The sequence below is a fragment of the Halichoeres trimaculatus genome, unplaced genomic scaffold, assembly GCF_033239565.1.
Source record: "Halichoeres trimaculatus isolate MK-OKI-2021-1 unplaced genomic scaffold, fHalTri1.1 fHalTri1_scaffold_10, whole genome shotgun sequence".
NCBI lineage: Eukaryota > Metazoa > Chordata > Actinopteri > Labriformes > Labridae > Halichoeres > Halichoeres trimaculatus.
The window spans coordinates 18,070,321-18,085,697 of record NW_027437187.1 but is presented as its reverse complement, the minus strand read 5'-3'; the positions used below and the strand labels follow the sequence as shown (position 1 = coordinate 18,085,697).

General features: G+C 40.6%; 1 protein-coding gene across 1 annotated transcript in view; it reads left to right on the top strand.

Annotated features, from left to right (window-relative positions):
- The window catches only part of pparab (peroxisome proliferator-activated receptor alpha b), a 35,965-nt gene that overhangs the window by 11,755 nt on the left and 8,833 nt on the right, over window positions 1-15,377 (top strand). Inside the window, exons 2-4 of the mRNA XM_074677062.1 lie at window positions 5,491-5,742; window positions 8,506-8,669; window positions 11,429-11,567. Coding sequence (XP_074533163.1) covers window positions 5,535-5,742; window positions 8,506-8,669; window positions 11,429-11,567 — 511 coding nt within the window. The 5' untranslated portion in view covers window positions 5,491-5,534. The remainder of the gene's footprint in view (window positions 1-5,490; window positions 5,743-8,505; window positions 8,670-11,428; window positions 11,568-15,377) is intronic.

Genomic DNA, 15,377 nt, shown 5'->3' with positions numbered 1-15,377 from the left:
GGACCCCAACCCTCACCCACACAAACATGAATGACCTTGCTCATCCCCCTCAGTGTGTGCGGTGCCCTCAGCAGGCTTGGTTGAGCGAACACATGAGAGGTCTTGACCTACAGGACAAAAGCTTGCTGTTGCCTTAGGAACCCTTGTTTTCTTTCTCTCCCTCTTGCTCTCTCTTTGGCTCACTCGCTAACTCTGCCTCCCACATGACTGATAAAGACCTATAATGTAGCTTAGCTGACATTCCTCTCCACCCCCTGTGTGTCTCTCTTTTTCTATGTCTCAGTTCTCAAGGTGTCTGCAGCTAAGCAGATCTGTGTTTATATTCTGGTACAGCGTGTTGGTGGCAACAGAGGTTAGCTTGGGCCATCACTCTATAGCTGCGGGGGGAGGGGGGGGGGTCATGAGTTCAGAAGAGAACTTGTGTCATGTATGTATTTGAAATAGAAACTCATGCATGCAGAGGGAGAGTGTTGACACAACCCTGATATATATAGCCCACTTTACATTGTCCTATATCTGGATTGTGTAACTCAAGTGTTACTGACCTCATAGGAAAATATATTTTTACAAAGTGCAAGCTCAGATTTGTCTCATCTTACTCACAACTTAAGTTGAGCAGGTTTATCTGAATAGACAGTGTGGATGTTAGGCAAGCTGTAGCTAAGCAGCTCCTTTATTTCCCCCCTGAAGCAGTGTTATAATGAGACAGTGCTGAGTGAGGAGAGTGTATGAAACAGGATGTCCTCTAAAGGAAGACCTGAGGGTCAGGAGCTCGTGGCTGAATGCTAAAGAGGTTTGCTTTATCCTTGTAGAGCTAACACTGCCTCCATTCAGACTTACAATATATTGTTGAGTAAGTAGCTGAGGAAAGCAGCCCACTCACATCCTAGGCCTCTTTACCTCTAGAGAGAGATTTCAGTGGGTGTGAACTTTAAGAGTCTGAAATGTTAAGTTCTCTGAAGTTTAAAGGGGCTGGGTTACACTGCTAGTTTACAGCGTACTATAAAGCAGTAACATTTCTGGAGACATTTCACCATTTAATATTGCAATAAGCATTATGTCATGTACTGGATGTATTCCTGAACGGTACAATGTCATTGATGTCAAGACTGTCCCTCCTTGGGTTCCCCACTCAAATATTTATGCTAATGCATTTGCAAGTCTGCAAAGTATGCATTATTGATTTTATCAAGAGACATCAGGATACCGTTTTACTTCCATCTTCTAGTACTATAGCCTACATACCATGTGCACAGCAGGTCTTCCTCAGGTTTAACTAAACAGAAACACTGTTTATACTACAGTGTTTCTAGGATGAAATGCAAAAGCACTGTTACATTTTGGGCTCCAGTTTACACAGAAGCAGTATTTCTAGCCAACCTAAAACAAAAACTTTTGAAAAAAGCCTTCAGAGTGGATTTTTTCTAAAATCCCTTGTAAACAGCAAGCCGGTGTTTTCAGTGGAAACGCTAACGTCACGCTCCACTTTGTGCATGCGCATACAACAGTACAACGGTACTGTTGCCACGATGGTCATGGACTACCATGTTGTGCTTGTGCTGCTGAATCTGCTGAATGTCTTTCAACTAAATGTGCATCTGTTGCACCACTTCTGCAAATAGCATTTGCCAATATGCCAGATGATCCGCCAAACCTTACTTCAGTGGAAATCTATCATAAGCTGCTTCTGGGCAAGAAAATTATAGTGCCAACTACAGGCCTGGCATGCTTACTACAGCATTTTCAGGCGTACAGCATTTTTTGGCGCTTTGGGATGAAACGTCAAATAAACAGGGCCCTAGTGTGTTCAGTGCAAGTATGCCACTAGCTAATGCTATTGCACCAGTTAATGGTTATTGCTGCACTGCTCTACTACCCAGATCCAAACAAGCACAGTTGGCAGATGAAATCTTTTGATGCATTGTGGTTTGGTAGTATTTTGATTGATTGATTGATCAAGTGAGTAAGTAAATGAAGATACAGTTATGTGTCTGGTTAAATTTGCATACGATGTACCCAGCTCGGGCATTTGGAATTTAACGCGCAAGGTGAGCTTGCAGGTCACATTTGTTAGTCACACAGTGCAAACCAATTTGACATGCAGACTCTGGGGTCCTGTGTTTAGCTGGGTTAAATAAATAGTGCTCTGTTTGGACTGTTTTCTTACTCTTAAACCAGTCAGCCAGCTGTATTTCAGATTCACATTTAAAGTTGGAAATTATTTGCTTCAGAAGTATTAAGTGTATGTTAGCGATAGTGTTTCCCTGGACAGCCCAAAGCCAAGCATTTAGTGTACATATCAGCGTTTTATACTGATGGGATCACCCAGTGTTAAATGCTCCCAAAATTCTGAAAGTTTTCCTGCTGTTACTGACATTTCAAACTCTGCTCGCATCACGGCCCTGAACTTTTGTCTGCTATAAAAAAGTATTCAGCATTGGCAGCCTCAAAGAAAAACACTGTTTGTCATTAAGTGATTCTTGCTGCTCAAGCTTTTTTTTTGGACCAGCAAACAAGAATTGATTGTTGATGGCATTGGCCATTGTTATTGCAGCTCAATATTGTCAATGTCATTGAAACAAGCTCATAGAATGGCTGAAAACTGAATCCCAGACAGTATCAAAGATACTTATGACTCTGGAATCCATGGTGGAAAAGCTTGGATCACAGCAGAACAGCACAAGACAATGTGTTTATTGATCTAATAGGATTTTTATTGTTAATCCAAAGCAGCATCCACTCATGTTGCAGCACATAGGTGGACTTTGACCACCCCTTTGATGTATTTACATAATTGTATGTTTCAATTTTCTCACTAATCTGCTTTTGGTCAAGCTGCATGCTATTTACCCACCAGCCCTAAAAGCATAGGGGAGACGAAGTTGAATTTCGTTCATATGTCATCCTTTGCTTGCCCTTAGCACTCAAGGTGAAACTATATGCAGATGATCTAGACTTTTCCTGGCTGCCTGAGTGAAATACCTTTCATTTCTGTCTCCCAGTCTTTTAAATATCCTGTCAGGGAGCACTGAGGGCACAACCAGTTGGAGCATGCAGTCTGTGAGTTTTACCACACAGCCCACATTTCATTGCACAGTTCAGGGCGACTTAAGGATAACCTACAGGCGGTCATATTGTATGTACATGTGTGGAAGGCTCTAAACAAATGACAGCTGCTGTCTTTAATGATGCATCCCCCCGCCGACTCCCTCTGCCCACCTTCCCCCTTGTTCTTTGGTTCAAGGTTCTTAGCAAAGCCTGATGGGAAAGGGCTTACAGAAGATTGACCTAGTTTACACGCGCATGTATGAGGGTCTAATATGTAATGCAAGGTCCAAGCCAGTGTGACAAGCCCTCTTCTTTTCATACTTCAATGGGTACCTCATGGCTCCTCCAAGTTCGCCCTGAACAATTCAGCAAAATGTGTACTGTACAAGCCAGTCTGTCGTATGTCCTCCAGCCGTACATTCACAGAGCCAGCTCTGTGACCTAATTCATTCCTCCACATGTCTGTGCCCCTCTCCTTCTCCCTGTTCTCTGTCTTTCTGGTCCTGCAGCAGTGTGAGGTTCTGTGAGGATAAGGTTACTGTATTAGGAGAGAATAGGTCACAGGAGGGGAGGGGCTTGTGTTGTGTCATAAGATACTTATGTCTTTTATGTCCTTGCCGCCTTCTGAACCCTCCTTAGCAACTTGCAGCACCTGTTTTTTGACGGCTGCGTGTATCATCAGCATTTCTAGGCCTGAATGTATGCTTTGCCTGATCATGTGCACTGAAAGATAATACTTTAGAAGTGCAGTCCTAACAATGTGGTTATATTGATGTCACAGTTTGTTAATTTTAGATGTACAGTAAGGATCCAAACTAAAACACCTTAAGACCTAACCTTCAAATTGTAAACAGCCATTTTTGGTAATCAGAGAATAAAAATCAGGGATTCTCATAAATGAATTTCTGATAAGTCTGGTGCTGCCACACAGATAAAAACATTTAAAAGTCAATAATCCAAAGCACATAATAAAACTAATATAGTATGCAGTACAAGACCTACTACACAAGGTGGGTTTTCTTTAATTTGCTAGCTTAAACAGTTGCAGATTGGATGTGTACATTTATTTCACGAAGTGATCAACATCGACTAAAAGATAAAAAAATCCCCCCCCCATTTACTCGTCACATGAGTTTTAAGTCTTTTGAACTGATTATTAATATTTTTCATCATGGCAGCCGTGAAATGCTGGTTCCATGTTGTGTGTCATTATTAATCAATGGTATGGCTTGATTCAGTGGCTACTGCCATAATGCAGATACCAGATGGGCTCGTTTAGCTTTGTGTAGTTTGATGATCTGAGTCTGATGTAACTTCATTCATGAATCCTAAAAATTGTACTAAAAATTGTAGCTAACATCAGCCACACCTCACTGACCAATTTGACATCACTAATGTTGTCATTTTGTACAACTGGTGCTTGTTCTGTGAGTGCTTTCTTATGTATAGACTGGTCAGTTTGCTCTTAACTTGCAGGGCAAGCTTTTTGCCCCCTGTGTTTGTTACTTAGGGTGACCATGCATCCTCTTTTTTGGTTGTAAAATTACATATCCAGCGGATTTTCTAAAATTCTGTAAAATTTCCTTGTTCTGCAAAGCATCAGTATTTATAATAGAGCACTGTACTGCCATTATTCCCATGTCATTCCCAGTCAAGATGTTGTGCCTGCAAGCTGCATGCGTCATGATCCGGGCTGCTCCTTCCCTCAGATCAAAACAGAAAATGCTCTTGCTACCTGCGATGCACTCTCAGACAGAAAATGCAGAAGTGTAAATGCACTTTTAGCAGATGAACTGCAAAAATGCACCCCTCTTTTCACTGTGGTTGTGACTGGTGGGAAACACTGTCTACAAAGCTGGCACCTATGTGTCATTTGCAAGTAAAGGTCTTGGAGACTTGGTAAACCACATCGCCACTGATTTTTTCGACAAGCATTGTTTATGTTTTACGTATAGTAAAATATCACTTCAAACAGAAAAGGAATGTGTCCAATGAATGCATGGTTTATGAAGGTAATTTGTCTTCTTTGGCTTCTTTGGGTGTTATTGCAGGATCTCCAAGAGGCTGGGTAGGGTGAGCTCTTATGGGGGTTTCAGAAAATGGTCACCCTGTTGTTGCTTATTTGCAAATGTTCAAAGAACAATAAGTTAAACTTAAGAAATAATAAAGGCTTATAATTTCACTGTACCTACTAAACATCAGTAATGTTAGCAGCCCACTGTAGTGTTTAGCACACAGCCTTGCTTGCCTCATCAAAGCTTTATGGAAGTGCTACCATTTATGTCAACTCATGTCCTCCAGCCATTCAGACAGAGGTGACCTAAGAGGTGACCTAAGACATGAATAATAATCTTGTTTTCCTCCTTCTGTCAGTGTGTGTTCTCTTATTACCTCTTTAACCTCTTTGTTTTTATCCACCCTCCCCTTGTCCTTTGTTTCCAGTCTGATGTGTGAGAGTGCCAACAGCCTGCTCCTCCACCACCACGATGGTTGACATGGAGAGGCACTACCATCCCCCCTCGCCGCTGGAGGACTCGGTGCTGGGCAGCCCCCTGTGCGTCGATGACGAATTCATGGGCGGCATGGAGGAGCTCCAGGACATCTCGCAATCCATTGATAACGACGCCCTCAGCTCCTTTGATGTCCCTGAATACCAGTCGTCCAGCAACGGTTCTGAAGGTTCTACTGTCTTAGGTGAACATGTGCCATCAAGAAAGATCTCTATTTATCACAGATTAGAAACTTGAAGGAGAACATGAGGGTTGCTTACACCATTTACACAATTTGAGTGAGAGCCCTTTCTCTCTGTAATTGTTGTTATTGTGATCTCTTCAATTAACATCTTCATTTCTGATTTGTTCCAGCCTAATGTTCAGAGAGAATATGCACCTTGACCAGTGTTATGTTTCAATTTACAACAAACCATCCCTCAATTAATATCATTACTCCGATTGTTCTTAGCTTTACTCGACCCATTTCCTCCCAAATCCTTTCATTCCTCACCTCATTTCTCCTTCTCTCTCAACTCACTATTCTCTTATTCTCTACTTCCTCACTTCTCCTCCTCCAGTGTCCCCCTGCTTCATAACCATTTAGGAATTCACACATTCCTCAGGCGCCATGCACCACCGCTCAGGAAACATCCATTTTGCTGCTGTGTTTCCTCCTGAATGAAGTCACACTGGCATCTGGGGGAATTTATGCTACCACCAAATTATGCAACAAGCATAGGGCTTTGAATAGGGCGGAAAGATAAACATACGTTGAAAGAAAAGAGGGGTGTGAGTACGAGAGAAGAAAGAAAAGGAGAAGACAGGGAAGTGTTGTGGAGGAGGCATCTTGGAAACATTTGATGATGTCATGGAAAAGTCACTGAGGGGCTGTTTAGGATTTATGAGTGTTTGGGGGTGTTAACAGTGAGGAACAGCAGTATAAGAACCAATGACATGCTTTCATATAACCATGTGTACTCACACCAGGCACGAACACAGCACAAGGTCTACTGCCAAATGCTACTTATCCCCGTTTGGCGTCTCTGAACCCACTCATGTGGCTTGACTTAGTGCCATTGTTTTGTACCATAACTTCTTTGCTATTTTTGCCCTGGGCAGGTTCAATCTACTCTGTTCCCACAAGGTGGAAATCAAAAACATATCGGAAACCCAGATGACACATCTCAGTGACCTGTAGGCCACAGGGAGGAACAGAAATACTACTCCAATGGAGTTATGATTGGGAAAGGAAGCTCAGCACACAGCATGTTCATACCTCTCAATAAATAGCTGTGCAGGAACAGACTGTGTTGGAGCAAAGAGTTCAAAATGGACTTTGATTTCATTCATCCCGTTCTTGCCAGAGGGATACCTGAGTACACAATCATGAACGCAGAAATGTTTTTCAATTTTTATTTGTTTGATTTTGTTTGATTTTTATTTTTATGTATTACACTCCAGAATTGGTGAAAGTTTTTTTGGGCCCCTCATGAACAGACTTTAAAAAAAAACTTTTCAAAACTTGTGATACCAGACAAGTTTTAGTTCTTTTTTAGGCTTTTTTTTAACCTTAGATAAGATAGAATGAAAGAGAATGAGATAGGATTGGACAGTGGATAGAGTAGGAATCTGGGTGAGAGTGAGGAATAAAATGCAGGAAACAGGCCACAGGCTGGATTCAAACACCTGCTCGAGGGCAAACATCACGTGACATTGACTGCTAGGCCAACAGGCGCCCCAAGTTTAAACTTTAATAATAATCCTTGTAAAGGTTATAAAGACTTCCCAGTTCATGAGTTCAATAAAAGTACAGTTTGTCACTGTAACACATTCAGCAAATCACTGACTTTGGAGAGAAATACAAATATCTATATATGTATCAAGGGTTATCTTACATTATTACCAGTTATTTATAACTTTTTTTTCATTTTGTAGTTTTTAATGGAGATTGACATACAAAAGTTGCTTTACTGAAAAACTGACAGACTTGCAATGCAGCTCTCTCTGATTGTCTTTTAATTAAAATAGATAAACTGCTTATTATAAAGTGGCGGTATAGTTCTAAGTAAAGTATAGCCCCCCAGGTAGTCCAATGACATTGACTTTGCAGCATGGCAACAGTGGGGGAAGCTTCTGGAGAGCTGACCAGTTAAAAGAATGGTGAACTTGTAGGCAGGTCTTAAAGAGCCACATCTAAACTGAAGCGTCTCCGACAAAGGCTGAAATCGGTGTTTCCAAAGAAATCAGCCTGACATAAATTAAGAGATTTTAAGCTACTACAGAGGCATCAGAGGGACAGAATGAAGCCTGGAAATGAGTACAATACCTGCTCTTTAAAAGTACGTGGTTTTCACATGAGTGTGCACTTTCTCTCCAAAAGTGTGAGGTTGGTTTTAGTTCAACAGCAACAATGAGAGTCACACATACTCAATCACTTTCAAATCAGATATAATTAAACTGAGCGTGCAGGGCAAAAGAAGCCATTGTCTGGTATGATTGAGTGTCCAGATAAGGCTGGCAGTGACAGAGAGGGCACTGCCAGACAGCAAAATGCCTGTTCCAGACTGGATCAGCCTTGTGCTTGGTAGAAAGGAATGCAGTTTTGTTTTCAGATTTCTTGCCAGAAAGGCAGAACTCTGCACTCTTAGAAGTTTAGCAAATTGTACGAGTCACAAAACAAGACTGGCAACGTAAAGAGAGTTTGTGTTAACTGACAATTGTTTTGCTGCAGATTTCATGTTTGAAGGGGCCAATAATAGAAGTCTGTTGCACAGTGATAACCTTTCACTGAAAAATGCTTGTTCATAGTGTCACTTTGTATCTGGTTTTGTCTTTTCATGGGGTTTGTTGACAATAAGACAAATGTTCCTTATGTTGTTGTATATTTTCAACGCTTGTCTGTTCCAACCTGAGGATGTTTGATTAGTCAGTGGTTTAATAACAGTTCTGCCCCTGTGTTTTGTAGATGCCCTCACACCAGCATCCAGCCCGTCTTCAGTTGTTTACGGTGTGGCAGCAGGCCAGGATGACTTCTTGACCTCATCCTCATCTCTCAACTTAGAGTGCCGGGTTTGTGCTGACCGCGCCTCGGGGTATCACTACGGAGTCCATGCCTGTGAGGGCTGCAAGGTGAGAACAAGATTACACACATGAATTATACAGTTAACTTATGGTCTGTAGTTGTAGCCAGGCATTACTGTGAGGATGAGATCTATGGCCAATTAACACAGCAGCAGTCTTTTAAACTTCCCTGTTTACTCACAACTTATCTTTCTCCCTGCGTCAATATTTCTGTCAATATCCATGTATCAAGTACAGGCTAGCCAAGAATCACTAACAGCTTCCTATAAATAACCAAATATAAGACCTAAAAACATGTTTCTGACAGCCGCAGGAGAGAAAGTAGGACGTTAATCTACAAGCAGTGTATCTTGTGACCAAATCATACTTCCTGAAAGCACCAAAAATACCATGCCTCACTGTCACAAGTTGCTCTGTAATCTGTCAGTTAATTGTTTACTGACAATGTCAAAGAACAACCTGAGGGTTTTTCAGGAGGCGCTTAAAGACAAGAGTGTAACCTGAAGTGCTTGTGAGTGATATTTTTGATTTTGTATTTTGGTGTTCTATACTCTGGTTTTTACATTTCCATTGGAGTGTGAAGGAGAGAAGCAGCTTCAGATGCTAAATGTTTTCCACACCTCCTCACTGGACAGCAGTGGGAGTATGAGTGTTTTAAACTTATACTATACTTTACTCAGTTTCTCAGCTGTTACATTAACATTCACAAACCAACAGCTGTAGCTGACTTTAGGGTAAATGGAGGCAGAGTTGATGTTTCAGACAAAGACTTTGGTCATCCAAGCTGAAGCCCTGTGACCTTTGTTGCAGAGCTATAAAACTGTAGAACAACAGGTTATCATAGAAGTCAAGGTAAATGTGTCCAGTTTTAGGAGGGAGGTCAGTACAAGTTGACCTAACAGGCTTAACCTATGAGGTGCCAAAGGTGAGATAATGGTGGAAGTCCGTACTGGTTGTAAAACGAGCAGGATCAACTAAAGTCAGCGTTTCTCATCATTATCATGTCAGAGTGATGAACTGTTAAAAAAGACTGTTAATTATTGCATTTGACACCTTCCTCACAGCAGCTGAAATAATTTTCTAAATGAGGGTCATGACTGCTTTTAGAGGTTATATAGAGAGTGCTTTAACTCCGACTAATATATTTGTGGGAAAATTGTATGAATATGTTATCATTATGTTGTTTACTGTAACTAACAGTTCTATGGATTCATTATCACATTTTTAGTCCACGAGGAGCACACAGTCAGCTCTTAAATATTATGAGCACAGAAGGATTTTATGCTCACTGAATAGCACTATACTAATATAAGAATTTACGAGTTCACTTATTGCTTTCAGAAGTGTAATCTTTGCTTGGGGGAACTGTCCCACTTCCATTGGGCTGTCATACATGAACAGCTGTGTGTAAATCTATGTGAACTTTGTGTGAACGCTTCGACTTATATCCTGAGGAGAGGTTTTCCCCTGGATGACAAGCAGCCTTGTCAGGAGATGACCCTCTCATCTTCTTGTACTCATTTCTGAGAGTGATAAAGACTTTTTTTTTTATAACACATGAAATCATAAATGAATATGTCTTTTGTTGTGTGGAATGTACTTGCATATAGGTGGACACCAAGTGGCTATAAAGATGTACACTGAGGATCCAGATCTTCTTATATACCTGTGCATTTCATCCTGAAACAGTTCTCTTGTTAAGGGCCCCATAATTTGATTTTGCAGAATATCAAACACCAGGTTGTGCCCAATCTGCCTTTTAGTATCAAATAATGTGCTGCGTTCCTATGATCTAATCAAAGCAGCTATAGGCTGCAACTACTGAAGTTTAAATATGCCACAAAAGTATTATATGTAAATATGAGTACCAACAGGGAAAAATTATCATTTACAGTAAATGTCCATTGTTGGATGGTATGTTGTCTGAAAATGAATAGTTCATGACTTAATAAGCAGTACATATACAGTAGTTAAAACACATAAAAGAATGCCATAGTGATGTTTAACACTTAGAATATCTCAGTGCTACCGACAACAATGCAAATCTCAACATGAGATGACCAGACAACATAGTTATAGAAAATATTTAAAACTATTTCATACATGTAACGGCGTTTACAAAAGTATTTCTCCATGCATATCATTTCATTCCATCAATTTATCATGTAGTAAAGTAGTAAAACCCTGACCTTTGTAACGACCCTGCTATGATCCTTTTATGACAGTGGACACAAGCAGTGTCAGCATGAACCCCCTCTGACCGGGTCCTCTGTCACTCATGTGGTACACGTGTATTAATGTGTCAGCATGTGAGGTTAACAGGCTATCAAGAGAAAGTGCTCATGTGCTTAAAGTGTGCTGTCTTTTATTGTATTGTATTTGTGTTAGTTAGTTGTACTGTTTGGACATCTGTGTATGTTTTAACACGCACAAAATTTGACTATTTAGTTTGGCTTCATTTGTTTTTCTCTGGGGCCGCTTTCAAACCCAACTGCAAGCTTGTATGTAACTAAGTCCCTCTGTTCCTTGTCAGAGTTGAATTTTTCTTTTTGGTCAAGGTTGAGCAAGTGCTTGACTAATGGTGAAATAAAGTGTCTGATATTGACACGCTCCATTCATAAGGGAATACGTTGTTAAATGCTTTTAAGTGGATTCTTACCTCATAGCTACTCAATATTTCTTTTTCTGGACCACAAAACTGGTTTCACAACAGCAGTATTTGTTAGCTTTGTAAGCTCTGTATCTTCAAATTTCTGTTTTTTATTTATTCTTGTATTTACTTCATGCATTTTATCTCGTTCCTGCAGGGTTTTTTCCGGCGGACGATCCGCCTTAAGCTGGAGTACGACAAATGTGAGCGCCGCTGCAAGATCCAAAAGAAGAACCGTAACAAGTGCCAATACTGCCGCTTCCAGAAGTGCCTGTCAGTGGGCATGTCCCACAACGGTGAGTGCTCCTAGGCGAAACCAGTCTCACACACACACACACACATACACACACACACACTCATGCATGGTTCATGTTACGTGTAAACACACACTACTAGCACACTTCTGCAGATGCCAAGAGATATAAAGCCGGCACGTACACACATACACGCACATAATTAGCTCACATATAAGTAATTGAACACCACTGTAGGGTTTTGAGTTGCGTGTTAAGGCAAGCCACTAACTGAACATCGCAGCAGGGTGTCAGACTGATTCCCAAAGGTTTAGCAATTTGGAAAATCTGAATTTTCTTGTTTACAGTAGAAAACTAAAATCTGCACTGCCTACACTGCCAGAGTCCTATTGAATTGCATTTGCTGAACCCAACAACCCCTTGAGCAAGAAAGGAAATCACATGACCAATTGGTTCTCCACATTAAGGGTCATTAAATGTTTCCCAGCTTCATAAAAAACATGTCAGCTTAGCTCTTAACAGATCTGAATATAAAGAACACAGAGTTTAAGGAGTTCAATTTCTTAGAGAAGCATTATTTCAGCTGAAAAAACCTTCTGCATTTTTTGAAACCAAAATCATCTTATATTTTTCTTATGCTTTTCAGATTCTATTTGTGACGTCTATTTCGTAAATTGTAAAGAGTTAGATCACAGTTAAGATAAAGTTGTATCCCTTAAGTACTAAAGTCATATTGTGGATCCTTTTTGTACATTTTTCTTCCTTTTAATGACTTCTTTTCTTCATTGATTTATCTTTTGTTACATTGAGAGGAAACAGACATAGAGATCACAGGAAAACAGGTGGATAGCCAATATCAAGTTAGGACAAATGACTGAATGCACACACACCCTGTGGGCCAAGGGGGTACCTCTTGTTTCCTCACTAATTTTGTCTAGTTTATGTACAAGTCATTTGCCCGTAACAAAAATTCTCATCCTGCTATAGTTTAACAACTAACACTGTTACACTCAATCATCCAAAACTTGGAAAAAGTAAAGTACGGCTTTTTGTATGCAGCTTTGGCTGAAACCTACACCCCACCAGAGGTTTCAGGAACCAGAAATGGCTTTATAGAAATAGCAAGTCTGCATTTTTAAGGTCTTACTTGCTTTTGTAGGTCACTTCAAGATGTTATTTATTCCAATTTGTTAGTGACCAGCTGAAAACCCCTCAACGGAGCTTTGAACACAAGTTTGGCAGTCAGTCAGACCAGTCCATAAAAATCTGTAAACACTGCAAACAGCGCTCCTTTAAAACCCCTCATCATGTTTTTTTAATCGTTCTTATCTCTTTACAAAAATCTTGAGCTTAAAGCACATGATTTTGTTAAACTGTTTATTCCGAGTGAAAATATGACTTGGGATGCTCACCTCAGGTCGAGGCCAGTGTATTGATTAGGGTAAGAAAACTGTTTGCTTGAGAGGTTAGTTTCATAGGACATAAGTGTAATTTTTAGCAGAAAGATCAAAAAGGTCAGGGCAGTCAGAGGGTTTACATACAGACTGAGCACGCTGGCAGTGATCCAGAGGCTGGACTGAGCAGCTTTACTCTGTCCCTTGAGGTTTCAGACTGGGAAAGCTTCCTTAAGAAAAAGCCCTGATCTTGATGATGTTACAGTAGTACCTTACAGCCACCCAGCAGTAGTAGTATTTCTGTCAGCTGCACTTCCTCTTACGGTATATCTGTATTGAGTTTCATCGCCCTAAATGTAACTCTAGAGGGGGAGGAAGGAGATTTGAGACCAGAGTAACCAGATCTCTAGAGACCTACAGGACAGCAGAATTTCTAATTTTGGACCTTTGTGCTTCTGTTGGTAATAGCCCTTGACTCATACCAAAACTTGTGCTGATGATACTGGATGTTCCTGAGTATCAGGCCTTAGCCTATCTGGCTTTTTGTTTACCAAGACTGGGGGCAAGCTTTTTGAATTTGTAAAATTCAGTGTCTTTGTTCAAAGTTTGCTCACTTGCCTACCCTTAATGTTTTCTGTGTCTACTACAATAACACCCTTTCTGTTGGATCTTTTTGTATCACTCTAACCATCAGTGAACCCAGGAACTTGATGATTAAGCATGATAAAACCTTGTTCATAGTGTACTGATGGGATCATTGTGATAAGCTTATCATTGAATGGTTTCATGCTCAAAGAAATGTAGAAAAGAACATGTTGAACATCCTGAAGCTTCTGCTGAGACTCAGCCGTTGAAACAGCTGACTTCATGGATTGACAGCCTCCCACCTTTAGCCCCCTCCCCTCTGCCCCCGCAGACTCATCCCCTCACACCACTTCTTGGGACTTACGCTCAGCTTAGCATCACTCACTTCCTCTCATCTTAATCAGACTTGGCTCCTGCCCAGGCGTCCGTTGTGAAGCTTTAGCAGCTTCAGACGCTCCATCCACTTTGCGAGCAGTAATCTAATGGGCCCTCATGCTGTCTGCCCGCCCCGTATTTCATCCCCTGCTCAGTGCTGCTCGGCCGGTCTGGATCTGTTTCAGCAGTGGGTGGCTCGTGGGGAAAAAAAAAGAGGGAAATCAGATCTCCTATAATGAGTTTATAGTCTCGTAAAGCACAAGTGGTAGGTGCAGCTGGAAGTTGACTTGTTAGGAATTGGTTTGTGTGTGTTTACAAGACGGTGCATCATCTTGTGCCCACTTCAGTTGCCAGAGAGAGGTTGGAAACAGTTCACCTCTAATCTCATTAGGTAAATGAGATCAGGACGTCTGAGAGGTGCCTGTATCCCCCTCAAAGAAAAACAAGTGCAATCTGAGACACACTTTTCTCACACCTTGTAGTATCTAGTAACCTTTGTTTTTATGCATCAGGGCTTTAACTTTTACCATGATCTTAATAAAAAAACTGATTCAAAATAACTTCCTGCTATTGTATTTATGTTCGGTCACTCAGCATTATGAGCAGCTTTGAGTTCTTCTGTTCTTTGTCTTTTTTCTGTCACCTCATTTTAACATCCCAGTTTACAGGCTCATTAAGAGAACACCCTGAAAACTTCACAACACTCTTTGCAAAAAAAACAAAAACAAAAACTTTATGTGTGACTGCTTTATTCTTCACAGAAATCAGACTGAAACACATGAACTCACAAGTGTTGATTCATCCAAAGTTGCCATTGTGGCATGTCAAAAATAACTATGACTGATGGCTTTCCAGCACACCATTGTTTATGACATTTTTTTCTCAATAGATGTTCAAGGGACCGCCCAAACCTTTACAACTGAAATAGACATACTTCATGTTTTTGCCATAGAAATCTCCTACTTTAGAAACTGCTCAGTGTTCTCCTGGTAAACCTGGCCTGTCTTGGAAAGATTATTTTCATTCATCTTGTACTTGCACTTTCTGTTTGCAGAACTGGTTATCACTAGCTTTTTAATAGCAAGACAAAAGTTTTTTTGTTTTTTGTTTTTGAGAAGGGGACTTCCTTGACATTAAAATTAGAGCCCTAGGCTACATTTTTATCCAGTTATGAGGGTTGACATGTGAAAGAAATGCAGTGTGTAATATTATCATGTTCAGTGGAGCACAGACAGAATACTGCCTTTCAGATCCATGTGTGTTGAAAAAAATATGGCTCTGGCACAACACACAAACACTTAAAGATGCTGAACAGACTGAGCACCTCTCATTTGCACCATTTTAAACCATATAATTGCTAGTCCACTTAAGGTTTTATTAGGAGGTTTTCTGTAGTTTTTGCTGGTTATTTTTCTGCGCTTTCATCTACTTCGATTTTTTGTCATCAGAAAAGTGTCTTTGTTGCAATTTTCCAGTGAATCTTTACTTTGAATTTGAG